Consider the following 13,996-nt stretch of genomic DNA (forward strand, 5'->3'; position numbering starts at 1 on the left):
AAGACACTTTTATTTAGACTTTAGAGGAGTGAGTTTTAGAGGAAATGCATCATTCTTTCTCTTTCATTCAGTAAGGTAAAATGACTGAGCTGATTAGCAAGCTTAAAGAGACAGACAACAAGGGCCAAATGTCACTATAGTTAGGTTAATGTTGTGAAGGATGCTACTCGACTGGCACTGACTCTTGTCCCTTGTTTCCTCTTAGATACACTTTTTTCAGGAACAATTGGCCTCAAACACCTGTTCTCTGTACAGTGAACTCTGCTAGGTTCTCAGCCCATCACTCCATGGGTCCATGTGGAAGGCAGAAGACTCCTTTGATCCAGATTTGGCTGGCAACCCTGTTCCTAGTATCTATTAATTAGAAACTGGGAGAAGGAAGGGTAAATACTAGATATCCCAAAATTGTGAAACAGGAAATTTTACACAGAAAAAAAAAAAAGAGAGAGAGAGGAAGCTACACTATATGTTTTTATATACCAGTGTACATGGGACACCTGGTCACTCTAAGGTACCAAAATAGCCTCAAAAATCTCCAGATCTTGGGGCATCTGGAAGGCACAGTTGGTTGAACATCTGACTCTCAGTTTCAGCTCAGGTCATGATCTCAGAGTTGTGGGACTGGAGCCCCATGTCAGGCTCCATGTTCAGCACGGAGTCTGCTTGAGATTCTCTCTTGCTCTCCCTCTGCCCCTCCCGCTCATGCTCTCTCAAATAAATAAATCTTAAAAACAACAACAACAACTCCATATCTAAATAGCAAACACATCAACCAGGTTTAGTTTTTAATTATGCTGAGGATAAAAATATCAATATAAAAGTGACCTTGGAGAAAAAACCCAGATCTACCTCTGGTTGATAATCTCCATATTCAGCCTGGAGAGCCAAGGATGCCAGCAATAAAGAAGTCTCATCATCACAGTGCATCCTCTCCTCCAAGATATCCTTTCGCAGTTGAAGATAATACTGATGACAGGTCAGGGTATGTCTAGAAAAATAAATGCACACAATAAACATGTAGGCTTTATATTGAATCTGGAGTGATTTTTATTATTGGCATATAAGTTGAGTTTCCAAGATGGTTTATTATTAAGCTTTTAAGGCACAAGAATTTAATAAACTATGTTGAAGGAAATATTTCTTTTAGATAGATAGGAAGACATTTTCATTGATCAGAATCAAATAATTCAGTATCAGTAAACTAAAGGGTAAAAAAACCAGAAGCCATAAAGACAAAAATAGAAACTTGTGTACTCACTGTATTAGACTAACATCATCCATGAAAAATTTAATTCGGAAAAACAAAGTAAAATTAACAGCGGCTTTGCTCTTTTTCTTTGGTTCTTCCTTCCAACCCTCTGGGGCCACTTTGGTTAATTTTAAATCAGGATCAACAAAGAAATATTCATTATCTAAAACAGAATGAGAAAACGTTCAGATTAGATAAAAAATACTTCAGTGTTTCCTTCTGATTCCTTTGTGGATTTTTTTGTTGGGGCGGTGGGGGTCAGACTTGCACAAAATAGTTAATAAAACAAGATTGTTAAGAAGTATGGCAGGGAATGCTGAGGGTAACTGCATACAGATGGGGGCCATACGGTATGGCTGAGTCTGTTAAGACTGAGGGTTCTACAGGCAGACAGAACTGGACTCAACTCCACCACAACATTTACTATCTGTGTGACACTGAATAAATTATTTAACCTTTCTAGACATCAATTTTGCCTGTAAAATCAGGATAGTGCTAATTTCTGCCTTATTGTAGGGATCAAATGACCTAAGGCATACAAAACACTTGGTAAAGCACATGACATATGATAAGCATTCAATAAATATTAGCTATTACTTAATATTGAGCTTCCAACTGAAACCTAGGAGAAATAATACTCATAATTTTTTTCATTTTGTAATTGCACTAAATATTATTGACTCTTTCCAAATAAAAGGTTATTCAATAAAATCTGACTTATCCAGAATGTTCAAGAAATTAGGTGTATTATAAACAGAAATCCTGATTAATTATTCATGTGAATGGTATTACCTGATTAGTCTAAACTTGTAACTAGGAAAGTGACAGAACACTAGTAGGCACTAATTGAATGTTTATTGGATGACTCTACAAAATGAATTATTAGTTTCTAAGAAACAAGAATTCAATAAACTAAATTGAAGGAAAACATTTTTTTTTTTTGGTGACAAAGAAGACATTATCCTAATCTTATAGGGTTTTAAGATAATTTGATCCTCAACTGCAATTTATGGTACTTTGTTGTTTAAGCTAAATTAAATTTTGAGGTAAATAGGAGTTTGAAATATTGAAGAGTAATTTATAAATATAATGATTTATTAAAGCCCAACTCCAAAGCAATAAGAAGCTATGGAAATTCTAACTGATAAATAGGAGTGATTTCTACTGAAGCTATGCTCGGAGGCCACTGGGAATGTCACAAAGTTCAGTGCACGTAAAGTTTAAAAAATATGTAAAATGATGTATTTGTAGTCACGAAGTGAGAACATTTAAAAAGGACACTATGTTTTTAGGATAGTAGGCTAAAGAAGCCGATGTAGAGATTCGACATAGGATCCTGCTATATATTTAAATTCAGATTAGCAGGATACTAATTTCTAGAGTACATATGTAGGCAACTGACATATATAATGGTCTCAAAATATAATAATTAAAATCCACTTTCGTATAGTGACAGCTAAAGAAAAATCTTCACGGTCAGGTATAGAAGACGCTAAAAGACACAGCTATAAAAACAACGAATCTAATTAGGAGAAGGGAGTTCCTAACTCCTACTTCTCAACGCTGACATGTCCACATAGTTAACGTTTCCCAAAACAAGTTGGGCAATAACAGGTATGGCAGTCAGCTTGTTGCCAAGTTTCCATATTGCACCCTGAACTTAAAATCTCTTGGTACCTTTGAGGGTAGCTAAAGCAAACAAATGATGTTCCACTAGGCCGATGTGGGCCACAACCATATCAAACACATCTTTACATATAGTTTTGGTATCACAAGTCAGTTCCAGTCTCTGCCCACTCAAAAGCATTATGTTTACTTTTCTTCGGTTATCTTCATTCTTCCCTTTCTTGGCCTATGATTGAGAAAAAAAAAATGAATGACATCTATTAAAGTAAACATTATAAGAATTTTAACTGTTTCTTTAAAAAGTCATTACTGAAATTATTTTTAAGAGTGACACAAACTGGATTTATCACTTACAAGGATAGACCGTGGCAAATCCAAAGATATAAATGGTTCAATTGTCATCTTCACAAACTCAGGGCCAAAGAAATTCTGCAAATTACATAAGTAGAATCAACAGTTTTTACCTTTTACTTTAGGTCTTTCCTTAAAAGGCAAAGAATATAATAACAATAATAATGATAATAATAATAATAATGATAATAAATTACATGTAAAGCTACCATAATAGAACTAGGTGATCTGAAACAAATGTAGGAACTTTCAATAAAGAAGTACGGTGGATTTTACGAAGGATTGGAATATGCCTTATACCAAATGTAAACAGAAGTTCCTCCACAGTTTCATTTTCTACCAATGATATCAAATGAAAGGCTTGCTTCATACTGTTTTACAAGGTTTTCATTTTTTGGCCTTCAGATAAACTCAGACTCTCAAAAAATAAATAGTATCTTAATTACTGAAGTAATATAGAATTATCAAGCTCATGATAAGGATTTGGTTTAGTACTGCTAAGATGTGAGGTAATTGAACACAATCTCATTTTTGTTTTAGAAAGCGATATTTCATGTATCCTAAAATAAATCATAAAGGACAACACTAATTTGTAATTACAAAATACACATATCCACTCATACTCATGTGCTTGGAACCCTGTGACACTCACTGTTTTTTTTTCTAAACAGTTGGCAGCTAGGGATATTACAGGTACCAGCCTTTGTCCTCCATCGCTGCCTCCAGTGAGCAAACATCTCAGGAGATGGGGGAGACTCAGGAGCTGGGGAAGGTGGAGTCCATACACTGCATTTACTGCTTCTTAGTCTACTTTTTCCCTGTGCCTCTTGCATATCCAGAAGTTTCTACCCAGAGTGGATAACTGGTTGAGGAAATAACTTAAAATAAGTTAGACTCCAGGTGGGAGCAGGATTTGGAACAGACTGAAGGATTACATCCAAATGGGCAAAAAGTAAAATGAAAGGGCTAATCTTGAGGCCAGAGGAGGTGGTGTGTGCACGCGCGTATGCGCACAAACGCATGCGCGCCTTTGCACGCATGATTACTGGAGTTTTATTTTTGTTGGTTTCTTTTTTGGTTGTTTGGTGTGGGAATTCTATCTAGTTAACCAAGTGTGGAACATGTGACAGATACCATTTAAGTAAAACTTTAACATTAAGGGTTTGTTAATACTCAACGAACCAGTAGGACACATTTTAAATGAGAACAGAAATAGAGCAGAAAAAATGAAAATGGTCTGTCTTGGGAAATACGGAATCTAATGCAGATCAACTAAAGCAATAGTGTATAAACAAGTTAAAATGTGTCTGCATCAAAAGTAACATAGAAAAAATTAAATATTTATGTTTTGGGAAAAAACATTAATTAAATGGTGTAATTGTCCCTTCAAACACTACCACTGTTTTTCAGCACCAAAAACATACCCTTCCTGCTCTTTTCAGAAAAAACACGTGATCCTTTAATGACCACCAGTTCACATTCTGTAGTCACTGATATAGTATGTCTTTGATATAGAGATGTTTGTTTTTGAAATAGCCAGAAACTGACTGCCTAAAAAGAAACACAGGTTTTTAGTGAGATGGCCCATAACAGTGGCATACTGTAAAGGTACAGAATACCATTTATGAATCTCTAATGAGTCGTGTTCTGCATTAGCTCTCTGAAATTACGATTTAGGAAAATGGTGCTCTGTATGCTTTATGAGTGCCTTTAATTATTGGAAGCCCACACTATTGTGTATAATATCCTGCCTAGTGCTTAATTTTGACAAAGGTATTGGTCATAATGATAAATCGATGAGGTCTTATTGAGTTTCTTCCTTTCAGCTTAATCATATTTTATTGGCATCTAACAACTTTAAAAGTAGACAATATCTTATAAATTACAACCCAATTCCACATTTAAAGAATTAGCACAATAAAGAACAAGGTGGTTTAAAAATTTGCCTAAAATCATATAACAGCATTATTAACAACAGAAACCAAGTTTTTGAATTTGTGGTTCAAACAGTTTTCACCACCCTGTACTGTTTCTTCTCCTTAAAAAACTATGAGGGAGGGGCGCCTGGGTAGTGCAGTCGTTAAGCGTCTGCCTTTGGCTCAGGGCGTGATCCCGGTGTTCCGGGATCGGGATCGAGTCCCACATCGGGCTCCTCTGCTGGGAGCCTGCTTCTTCCTCTCCCACTCCCCTGCTGTGTTCCCTCTCTCACTGCCTGTCTCTATGTCACATAAATAAATAAAATCTTAAAAAAAAAAAAAAAACTACGAGGGAAATTTGAATTCTATCTAAGGCTTACAAATGTGCTTTTAAGAAAATTCTTTGGGGGAAAAAAAAAGATAACTCTTTGAAACAAGCAACAAAAAACCAACACAGAATGTGGGTAATACACAGTGCAGAACTAAAAAGAAAAAATTCATCCTAGATTTTATCACTTTTATTACTATTTATTTCATGTTTGAAGAATTATTTGTATAGGAACAATACTAACAAGATACGGCCTCACCTATCAAATTGGTGATGATAAAAAAAAAAACAAAGAATGACAACATCCAGAGTAAGTAAGAATATGGTGAAACAGGCATGATCACAGCAAGCATAAATTCATACGAACTTTTTGAAGGGCAATTTGACAATACGCATCGTATGTCTTAAAAGGTTCTTGCCTTTGACTTGGCTATTCTCTATTCTACTGGGAGGAAGTTACCTGCAAAGATTTAGCTAAAGGGATGTTAATCAGAGCACTGCTTGCAATAGGAACAACAAATTAGAAATATTTTCAATGTCCAGGGGCACCTGGGTGGCTCATTCAGTTAAGCGTCTGCCTTAGGCTCAGGTCCTGATGTTGGGGTCCTGGGATGAAGCCCCCCGTCAGGCTTCCTGCTCAGTGGGGAGTCTGCTTCTTCCGCTCCCTCTGCCCTCCCATGCCCAGCTTGTGCTCTCTCTCAAATAAATAAAAACTTTAAAAGCAAAAAAGGAGTGTTTTCAATGTCCAGTAATTGGAAACTGAAGAAATCATGGTACATGATAAATTCTCATAATGAAGTACTTTACAGCCACTAACAATATTATAGAAGTTGTAAAATGTTCAAGATATTTTATATGAGGACTCTGTTCATTTTGAGCTTATGTTTATAAAAATATATAGGACATATGTTGAAAGAAAAATAAACTAACCAAACACATTAAAAAAAATCCCCCCTGATATAGGATACAGATTTGTTCCTTTTGTCTTTCAATATTGTACTACAAAGATATGATGCTTGAAGCTCATGTGATCATCTTTTGATTACAAAGGAAATCACTATCAAAATGCTGAGAATGGCAGAGCAGAAAGATGGAATGTACCTGATAACATTCTTGGACTTCTGAACCAATGCTGAAATCTCTATTCCTGATCTTGGTTTGTGAGATAATAAATTTCTTAATATTAAAAGATAATCCCCTACAATACTGAATAAATCCAGTTGACTTTAAGGATCATGAATATACTTTTAAAATATATAGTATATTTAGAATATCTTCTTCTAAATCCATCTAATGTTATTTTTAAAATGAAATAATGAAAAAGCTAAATATTTATTTTAATATCAACCAACATAGTATCAACCAACATTTAACACCAATGGAATTAATTTTCGTCTACAGGCAACTTTAGGACACCTACAGAATTTAAAAGTGTTTTGCATAACATTTTCCTGTGAGTATGTTAACTAACTGGAATTTTTAAAAAGATTTTATTTACTTATTTGAGAGAGAGAGAGCATGAAAGAGAGAGAGCACAAGCAGTGGGGAAAAGCAGAAGGAGGAGAAACCGATTCTCCACTGAGCAGGGAGCCAGACGCGGGGCTCAATCCCAGGACCCCAAGATCATGACCTGAGCTGAAGGCAGATGCTTAACCTACTGAGCCACCCAGCCACCCAACCAACTGGAATTTAAGTAAAAACTTAAAAAAAAAAATTTCCCTATGAAACTAAGTTTGAACGCAGTAATCTGAGAATTAACTTACCCTCAGTTTTCTTTGGGTCATGGCTGTTTCAAGGGCCATTTCTCTTAAGGGATCCCTGCTGATGTCAAGCATAGAGGCTTTGATTGTGTCTCCTGGATACAGGCTCAGCCGAGACTGTCTAAGGGCCATTCTGGCTTGCAGTTGCATCATTTCTTCTTCTTGCCGTTTTAGCATAATCTCTTGATTAATTACACTGCCTTCAAGGGGTGTTTCATATTGTCTACTGAATAGAAGAGAAGAAAATTATTTTAACCTAATCAAGAAAGAAAAACAAGTTAAGTAAGGTATCAAGAATTTAAACAATTTTTATTTTGTCATCTGAGAAGAACACTTGCAGTCACATTTCAATCCTACTTTGAATCTATTGATAATAGTACGCTGTCCCATTTCCATTGGATAGATCTACCTCTTGTCTAAACATTCTAGCATCCTCTGAAAACTGCTGCTGCTGCAGTTCTCTTCAGATGGGGCTGATTATTCTTATAGTCCTGTACCACTGGGCCTAGAGATAGGATAGAGATGCCCTTTAATTCTTTTTTTTTTAATATTTATTTATTTGAGAGAGAGAGAGAGAGAAAGAGCAAGCACAAGCAGGAGGGCTGAGGGAGAGGGAGAGAGAATACAAAGTTGACTCCGTGTTAAGCGCGGAGCCTGATGTGGGGCTAGATCTCACAACCCTGAGACCAAACCCTAGCCAAAACCAAGAGTCAGATGCTCAACTGACTGTGCCACCCAGGTGCCCCTATATTCTCCTTAATTCTTATTTCAGCTTTCAGACCTACTTGTTGACCACATGGCCTTAATTAATTTATATATGCCTATAACTCAGTATCTCCTCTGAATTCTAATTTTATTTGCCTAAGTGAGTATTCTACTTGGATGTTAATACGCATCTTTAGGCTAGTATGTCTCAAATCAGGTTCGATATCTTTTCCCCTTGTCCAACCTTTTCTCAATCATTCACCAGTTGCTTATAACACAATTGGGAATCATTCTTGATTCCTCTATCCTACAAATCCCCTATCTAATGGGGCAACAAATCCTGAAAGCACAACCTTGAAAATACCTATGTCCGACTCTATCACTAGCAATCTAAGCTGTGCTACATCCATCCAAATGGAGTACTATCATTACTTCCTAACTGGGCTTTTACTCTTGTAAACTGTTCTTCAAAGAACAGAACAGAGTAATCCCATTAAATGTAAGTTAGACCTATGTTTTCAAGCCACCCAATGACTTCCCATCATACATCCAAAATGTTCACTTAAGCTTCTAAATTATGACATGATTTGGATTCTGGATTCTGGTTACTACCCACTCTGCCTCTCTCTCATTCTGCTGCACCCACATTGTCCTTCCTGTATTCCTCTAACATGCAACACATCTCCCATAACTCAAGGCCTCTGCTCTTGTCATTCCTTTTGTCTGGAAGGAACCCTCTCCCTTTTGATATCAGCTCAGTTCACCCTGTCACTTAAAATAGTTTTCTGTTCAAAATAATCCTTGGGAGAGGCCTCCTCTAATCACCCTATCTATGTAAAATAGAACTTGGACATCACAACCCTGCACTCTTTATCTCTTAAGCTTGCTTTCTTTTTGTTTTAAATGTTTAATTAAAAATTTTTTATTATTGAAATGTAATTGCTATACAATGGTATGTTAGTTTCAGGTGAGCAACATGGTGATTTGACAATTCTATATTACTCAATGCTTACAATGTTAAGTGTAATCACCATACAAGGTTATTACAATATTATTGACTATATTCCCAATGCTGTACTTTTCATTCCTATGACTTACTTATTTTCCGTACAGTTTTCCTCAGTGGTTGCACCACTTTACATTCCCACCAACTGTACAAGAAGATCCCTTTTTTCTCCACATCCTCACCAACAGTCATTGTTTCTTGTCTTTTTGATTAGGCATTCTGGCAGGTGTGAGGTGATACTGCATTGTCATTTTGATTTGCATTTCCCTGATGATTAATGATGCTGAGCATCTCTGAATGTACCTATTGGCCATCTGTATGTGTTCTTTGGAACAATGTCTGTTCAGGTCCTCTGCCCATTTTTTTTTTTTTTTTAAAGATTTTATTTATTTATTTGACAGAGATAGAGACAGTCAGTGAGAGAGGGGACACAAGGCAGGGGGAGTGGGAGAGGAAGAAGCAGGCTCCCAGCAGAGGAGCCTGACGTGGGGCTCGATCCCGTAACGCCGGGATCACGCCCTGAGCCGAAGGCAGACGCTTAACCGCTGTGCCACCCAGGCGCCCCTCTCTGCCCATTTTTAAATGGAATTATTTGGCTTTTTTTTTTGGTGTTGAGTTGTATAATTTCTTTATATATCTTGGATATGATCCCTTATCAGAAGTATCATTTATAACTATCTTCTTCCATTCAGTAGGTTGATTTTTCTTTATCTTTTTTAAGATTTTATTTATTCATTTGGAAGAGAGACAGAGACAGAGAGAGCACAAGCAGGGGGAGAGGCAGAGGTAGAGAGAGAATCAGGCTCCCCGCTGAGCTGGAAGCCCTACTCGGGGATTGATCCCAGGACCTGGAGATCATGACCTGAGCCGAAGGCAGATGCTTAACCATCTGAGCCACCCGGGTGCTCCAGTAAGTTGACTTTTCATTTTGTTGATTGTTTCCATCAATGTGCACTCTCCAACCCCCTAGACTGCTTTATTTTTCTTTAAAGTACCATCATTATCTGATGGTGCATTACTTACTTGTTTTTCAATGGTTTATTGGCTATCTCTCAGCCCTAGAAATTCCCCTTGGGGACCCTTTTCCTTGGTCGTGTTCGTGACTCTATCTCCAGTACCTAAAAGTTCCCAGTACATGGTAGGTGTACAGTAATCATTTCTTGAGCAAATGATAGAATGTAATGTTATGGCTCTCACTTAATGGGGATCAAGGGTAATAAGTATCTGAATCTATACATTTTAACTTGCACCTGTTAGTTTCATCAAATATATTAGCCTCCTTGTTCAAATTATTATTATTATTATTTTATACCAGAGCTACAAACAGGTAGCAAAAACCATTTTATCTTTTTCAACACAATATCTGGCAGAGTTCCTATAAAGACTAAAAAGTTGGAGAGACAAAAAACCAAAATAAAACCTAAACAAAGACAAAGCAAACAAATGAAGAAAAAACTAAGAAAATCTGGATCATTTAGGAATGAATAAATAGGTGTTTTAAGTCAGAAAAATAGGTTACTCCATCAAGCAGACAGACACAGAAGCAGTGGGAATTGTACTATGTATAAACTGTACTTCAAAGTTAACACAGAAAAAACTTAGAGATGTTCTTTGGAAAAAATTTTTGAATATCCTTTTTGGTCACTGAAAGGCACTTTTGATAACTCAGAATCAAAAAATTACTCATTCTGCTGGATCTGACTCATAATTTCCTATTAATTTCCCCCCACCCTGTATGATACAAATCAATAGCACTGCCTGGATCTGTTTTTCCATTTCATTCTAGCTAAAGGGAATGGAAATTTTTATAAAGAAGCATGCAACATATCTAAATACAGCACTATTTATAGATCTCACAAATATATGACCTAAACAACAAAACAGGATCTCCTAATTGTGTGCCAGCATGCTAAGGATGTGATCAGAAACCTTTGTTCACATTCAGAAAATTCTGCACTTGAAAAAGGAATTTAGGGGCACCTGGGTGGCACAGCGGTTAAGCGTCTGCCTTCGGCTCAGGGCGTGATCCCAGCGTTATGGGATCGAGCCCCACATCAGGCTCTTCTGCTATGAGCCTGCTTCTTCCTCTCCCACTTCCCCTGCTTGTGTTCCCTCTCTCACTGGCTGTCTCTGTCTCTGTAAAATAAATAAATAAAATCTTTAAAAAAAAAAAAAAAAAAGAAAAGAAAAAGGAATTTAGAGTATTTTAGTTAATGTGTTTTTCTGTGGGCAGAAAAATGGGGTGGGACTTGTCTCAAGTAGAGTTAAGCATCTTACATTAAAAATAACATACACACAGCCTTAACAATCTACTTCTTGAAGTATTTTTTTATGTATGTCTTTATCTAATGGAGATTTTATGAATGCCACATTGAGTTTTTTTCCCTCTTAAAGTGTAAAATAAAAGATAGTTTACCATTAGAACACGATTTAATGAATTAAAGTGGCTTTAATGTCTCCTAAAAATAAAACCTGGAAACAATTGAAACAAATATTCTCTCACAATCTTTTGAGGTAACTTATCAAGAAAATTGAAATAAGACTCACAAAATAATTTAATTTTATTTGGAGGAATATGTTTTTAAACTAACAAATGAACTATAAAATCAATTTTTAATACATAAGCCCAATGATTCTCCAGTTGTTATATTTACTCATGTTTTCATAAAGCTAAAGAGCATCATACTATTGATATAAATTTTCTCCAAGTTAAATATATAGACAAGAGTGACTCCCTCAATTCACCACAGAGCTGACTACAATTCAATATTTGCTTCATATTGCTGTTCATCCCAAAATGCTTTTGTGTCTTTAAGAAAACTGTATAACATCAAAGATAAACCTATCTTTGTCTCTTACCTTTTTGTTCAAAATTACCAAATCAGGGTTATCACCACAATGGGGTCCTAGTAATATAAAATTCTATTATGCAAATAGAATAATGCTTTAGGTAAATGAATACTTATTAGAGCTTTCCTCAAAGGGAATAAAGTATCATGGACTATTTTAAAAAGCGTAAGAGAGAAGAGAAAAAGACATAAATTTAATAAAAACTGCAATGTTAAAAGGAATAACTTTAGTGCAATGTATTTAATGACTCAGAGTCTAAACCCTAGATAAATTGTCTGTTTTAAACACATGGCTAGGGTTACCCGGTCTATTAATAGTTTACAGGTGTGAAACAGTGTCTGCCAGAATTAATTAGCTAAGGGGCAAGTTTTTGTTAATCTCCAAATGATTCTTTTGTAGATGGTGACACTTGAATTAAACAAACTAAGATATCAAATTTAAAAGGATTTCCATAGTTTGGGAGTAAATTCTGAAGCAACATCTCTTTCTGTAATAACACATTACAAATTTCAAATTAATGTTTAACATTAAAAATATGCTTTTATTCATGTAAGGGACCTGTGCACACATGAGAAGGATACACATCAAAATATTCAGTATTGAGTTGACACTTTTCAGTTTAAACAAGGTAAATCAATATATAGCTATAATACCACCATCCTAAGCATAGCACAATACCTAACACCTTATAAGAAAGCTGAATATTTCAGTATGAGAATGAACTTGAAATAGCCCAAACTGGACTTTTAAAAAAAATACATGATAACCTCTTTTAAGCTAGTAAATACGTAGTGAATAATTAACTTTTTACATAATAGGTTACTTAGTAGTAACCTACTCATTACTCATTCAACAAAAAAGACTCCTTGAAAACCTGCTTGTTCAGCCTGTTCAACCTTTCAAGAGGTATTATTCTCTTAGAAATCAAGGTTTACTATCTTCTCACAGATGCTTGATGCCACCCCCTCAGAACTTCCTGTTAATAAGTTATTTTATATACATATTAACAATTTTAATTTCAAGCACAATCAGAGCCAATTCTAATTTTAAAATATTCCAATAACTCAAACTCAAACTACTACAATGTCTTTCACATAATTAAATGAATTTCCAAGAATTTAAAGAGGTAAATAAAAAGGAAAATGGAGAAAATAGAGAAACGAGGATAATTTTCAAAAATTCTCCTTGATTCTAATTGAGGAAAAAAACCACCTATTCACTGGAATTATATTATTACTATTTTTTCATACCACATACCTGGGTCTCTGGCCTTGACTTGGGTTTTCATCTACCCCTGGGAGACCACTGTTGGATTCAAACCTCTTGGAAGCTTCACTTTTTCGTACTAATTAAAGAATGAAAGAAGGAATGAAAAAAGAAGTAACAGCACAGGTGATAAAAATATGAAGTAGCCTTATTTAAAACTCAAACATTTATCGGATATGCTAAGGTAATTTTTACAAATCACATTCATGTCACCAAATTAGTGACATAATGTCATTAAACTCTTCAGAGATAAGTCATATTATTTTTAAAGACAATGACTTATTTCCTATTATGAAAATGACTACATTGTTGTTTGATGAAACTGCTATTAAGCTCCTATAATACTGTTAAAATGAGTAACCAGCAGCTTTTTGCAATTTTTAAGTTTTTTTTTTTTTTTTTTTTAAAGATTTTATTTATTTATTCGACAGAGATAGAGACAGCCAGCGAGAGAGGGAACACAGCAGGGGGAGTGGGAGAGGAAGAAGCAAGCTCACAGCAGAGGAGCCTGACGTGGGGCTCGATCCCATAACGCCGGGATCACGCCCTGAGCCGAAGGCAGACGCTTAACCGCTGTGCCACCCAGGCGCCCCGCAATTTTTAAGTTTTATATAGAATTATTCACATGACACCTTATATCAACACTACTGAAAAAGAAGGACATTCATGGTTTCTTAAAAACATTTTGGTTATTCAGATGCTTCTCACCTTGTCGGAAATCAGATTCAGAGGAAATGATAGATGGACTTTCACTGGAGGTACTAAAGATATCACTGTGGTATGTTTTATATCTTCGAATTGGTTCTAAAAGGATTAAAGCAAACACATTAGAAAGCAAATGCATTAACTGTTCCACACAAATCAAATCAAATATTATTTTACTCTTAAAAGACCAGAAAATTTTATATATTGCTTTAAATTTACCAATTGCTGGATGGT

The 13,996-nt window shown here is 35.6% G+C and overlaps 1 protein-coding gene across 13 annotated transcripts in view; it reads right to left on the reverse strand.

Moving 5' to 3' along the window:
• The window catches only part of PTPN13 (protein tyrosine phosphatase non-receptor type 13), a 193,061-nt gene that overhangs the window by 67,775 nt on the left and 111,290 nt on the right, over positions 1–13,996 (reverse strand). For 11 of the 13 annotated variants that reach the window (XM_019806223.2, XM_019806208.2, XM_034671574.1 and 8 more), the window contains 7 exons: positions 13,766–13,861; positions 13,049–13,136; positions 7,234–7,456; positions 3,230–3,304; positions 2,927–3,101; positions 1,259–1,412; positions 850–988 (listed from right to left, as the gene is read on the reverse strand). In XM_019806223.2, the coding sequence (XP_019661782.2) occupies positions 850–988; positions 1,259–1,412; positions 2,927–3,101; positions 3,230–3,304; positions 7,234–7,456; positions 13,049–13,136; positions 13,766–13,861 (950 nt within the window). The remainder of the gene's footprint in view (positions 1–849; positions 989–1,258; positions 1,413–2,926; positions 3,102–3,229; positions 3,305–7,233; positions 7,457–13,048; positions 13,137–13,765; positions 13,862–13,996) is intronic. The other 2 variants (XM_019806210.2, XM_002913588.4) reach the window with 1 other exon arrangement.

This window comes from Ailuropoda melanoleuca, chromosome 11 (assembly GCF_002007445.2).
Source record: "Ailuropoda melanoleuca isolate Jingjing chromosome 11, ASM200744v2, whole genome shotgun sequence".
In the NCBI taxonomy this organism is placed as follows: domain Eukaryota; kingdom Metazoa; phylum Chordata; class Mammalia; order Carnivora; family Ursidae; genus Ailuropoda; species Ailuropoda melanoleuca.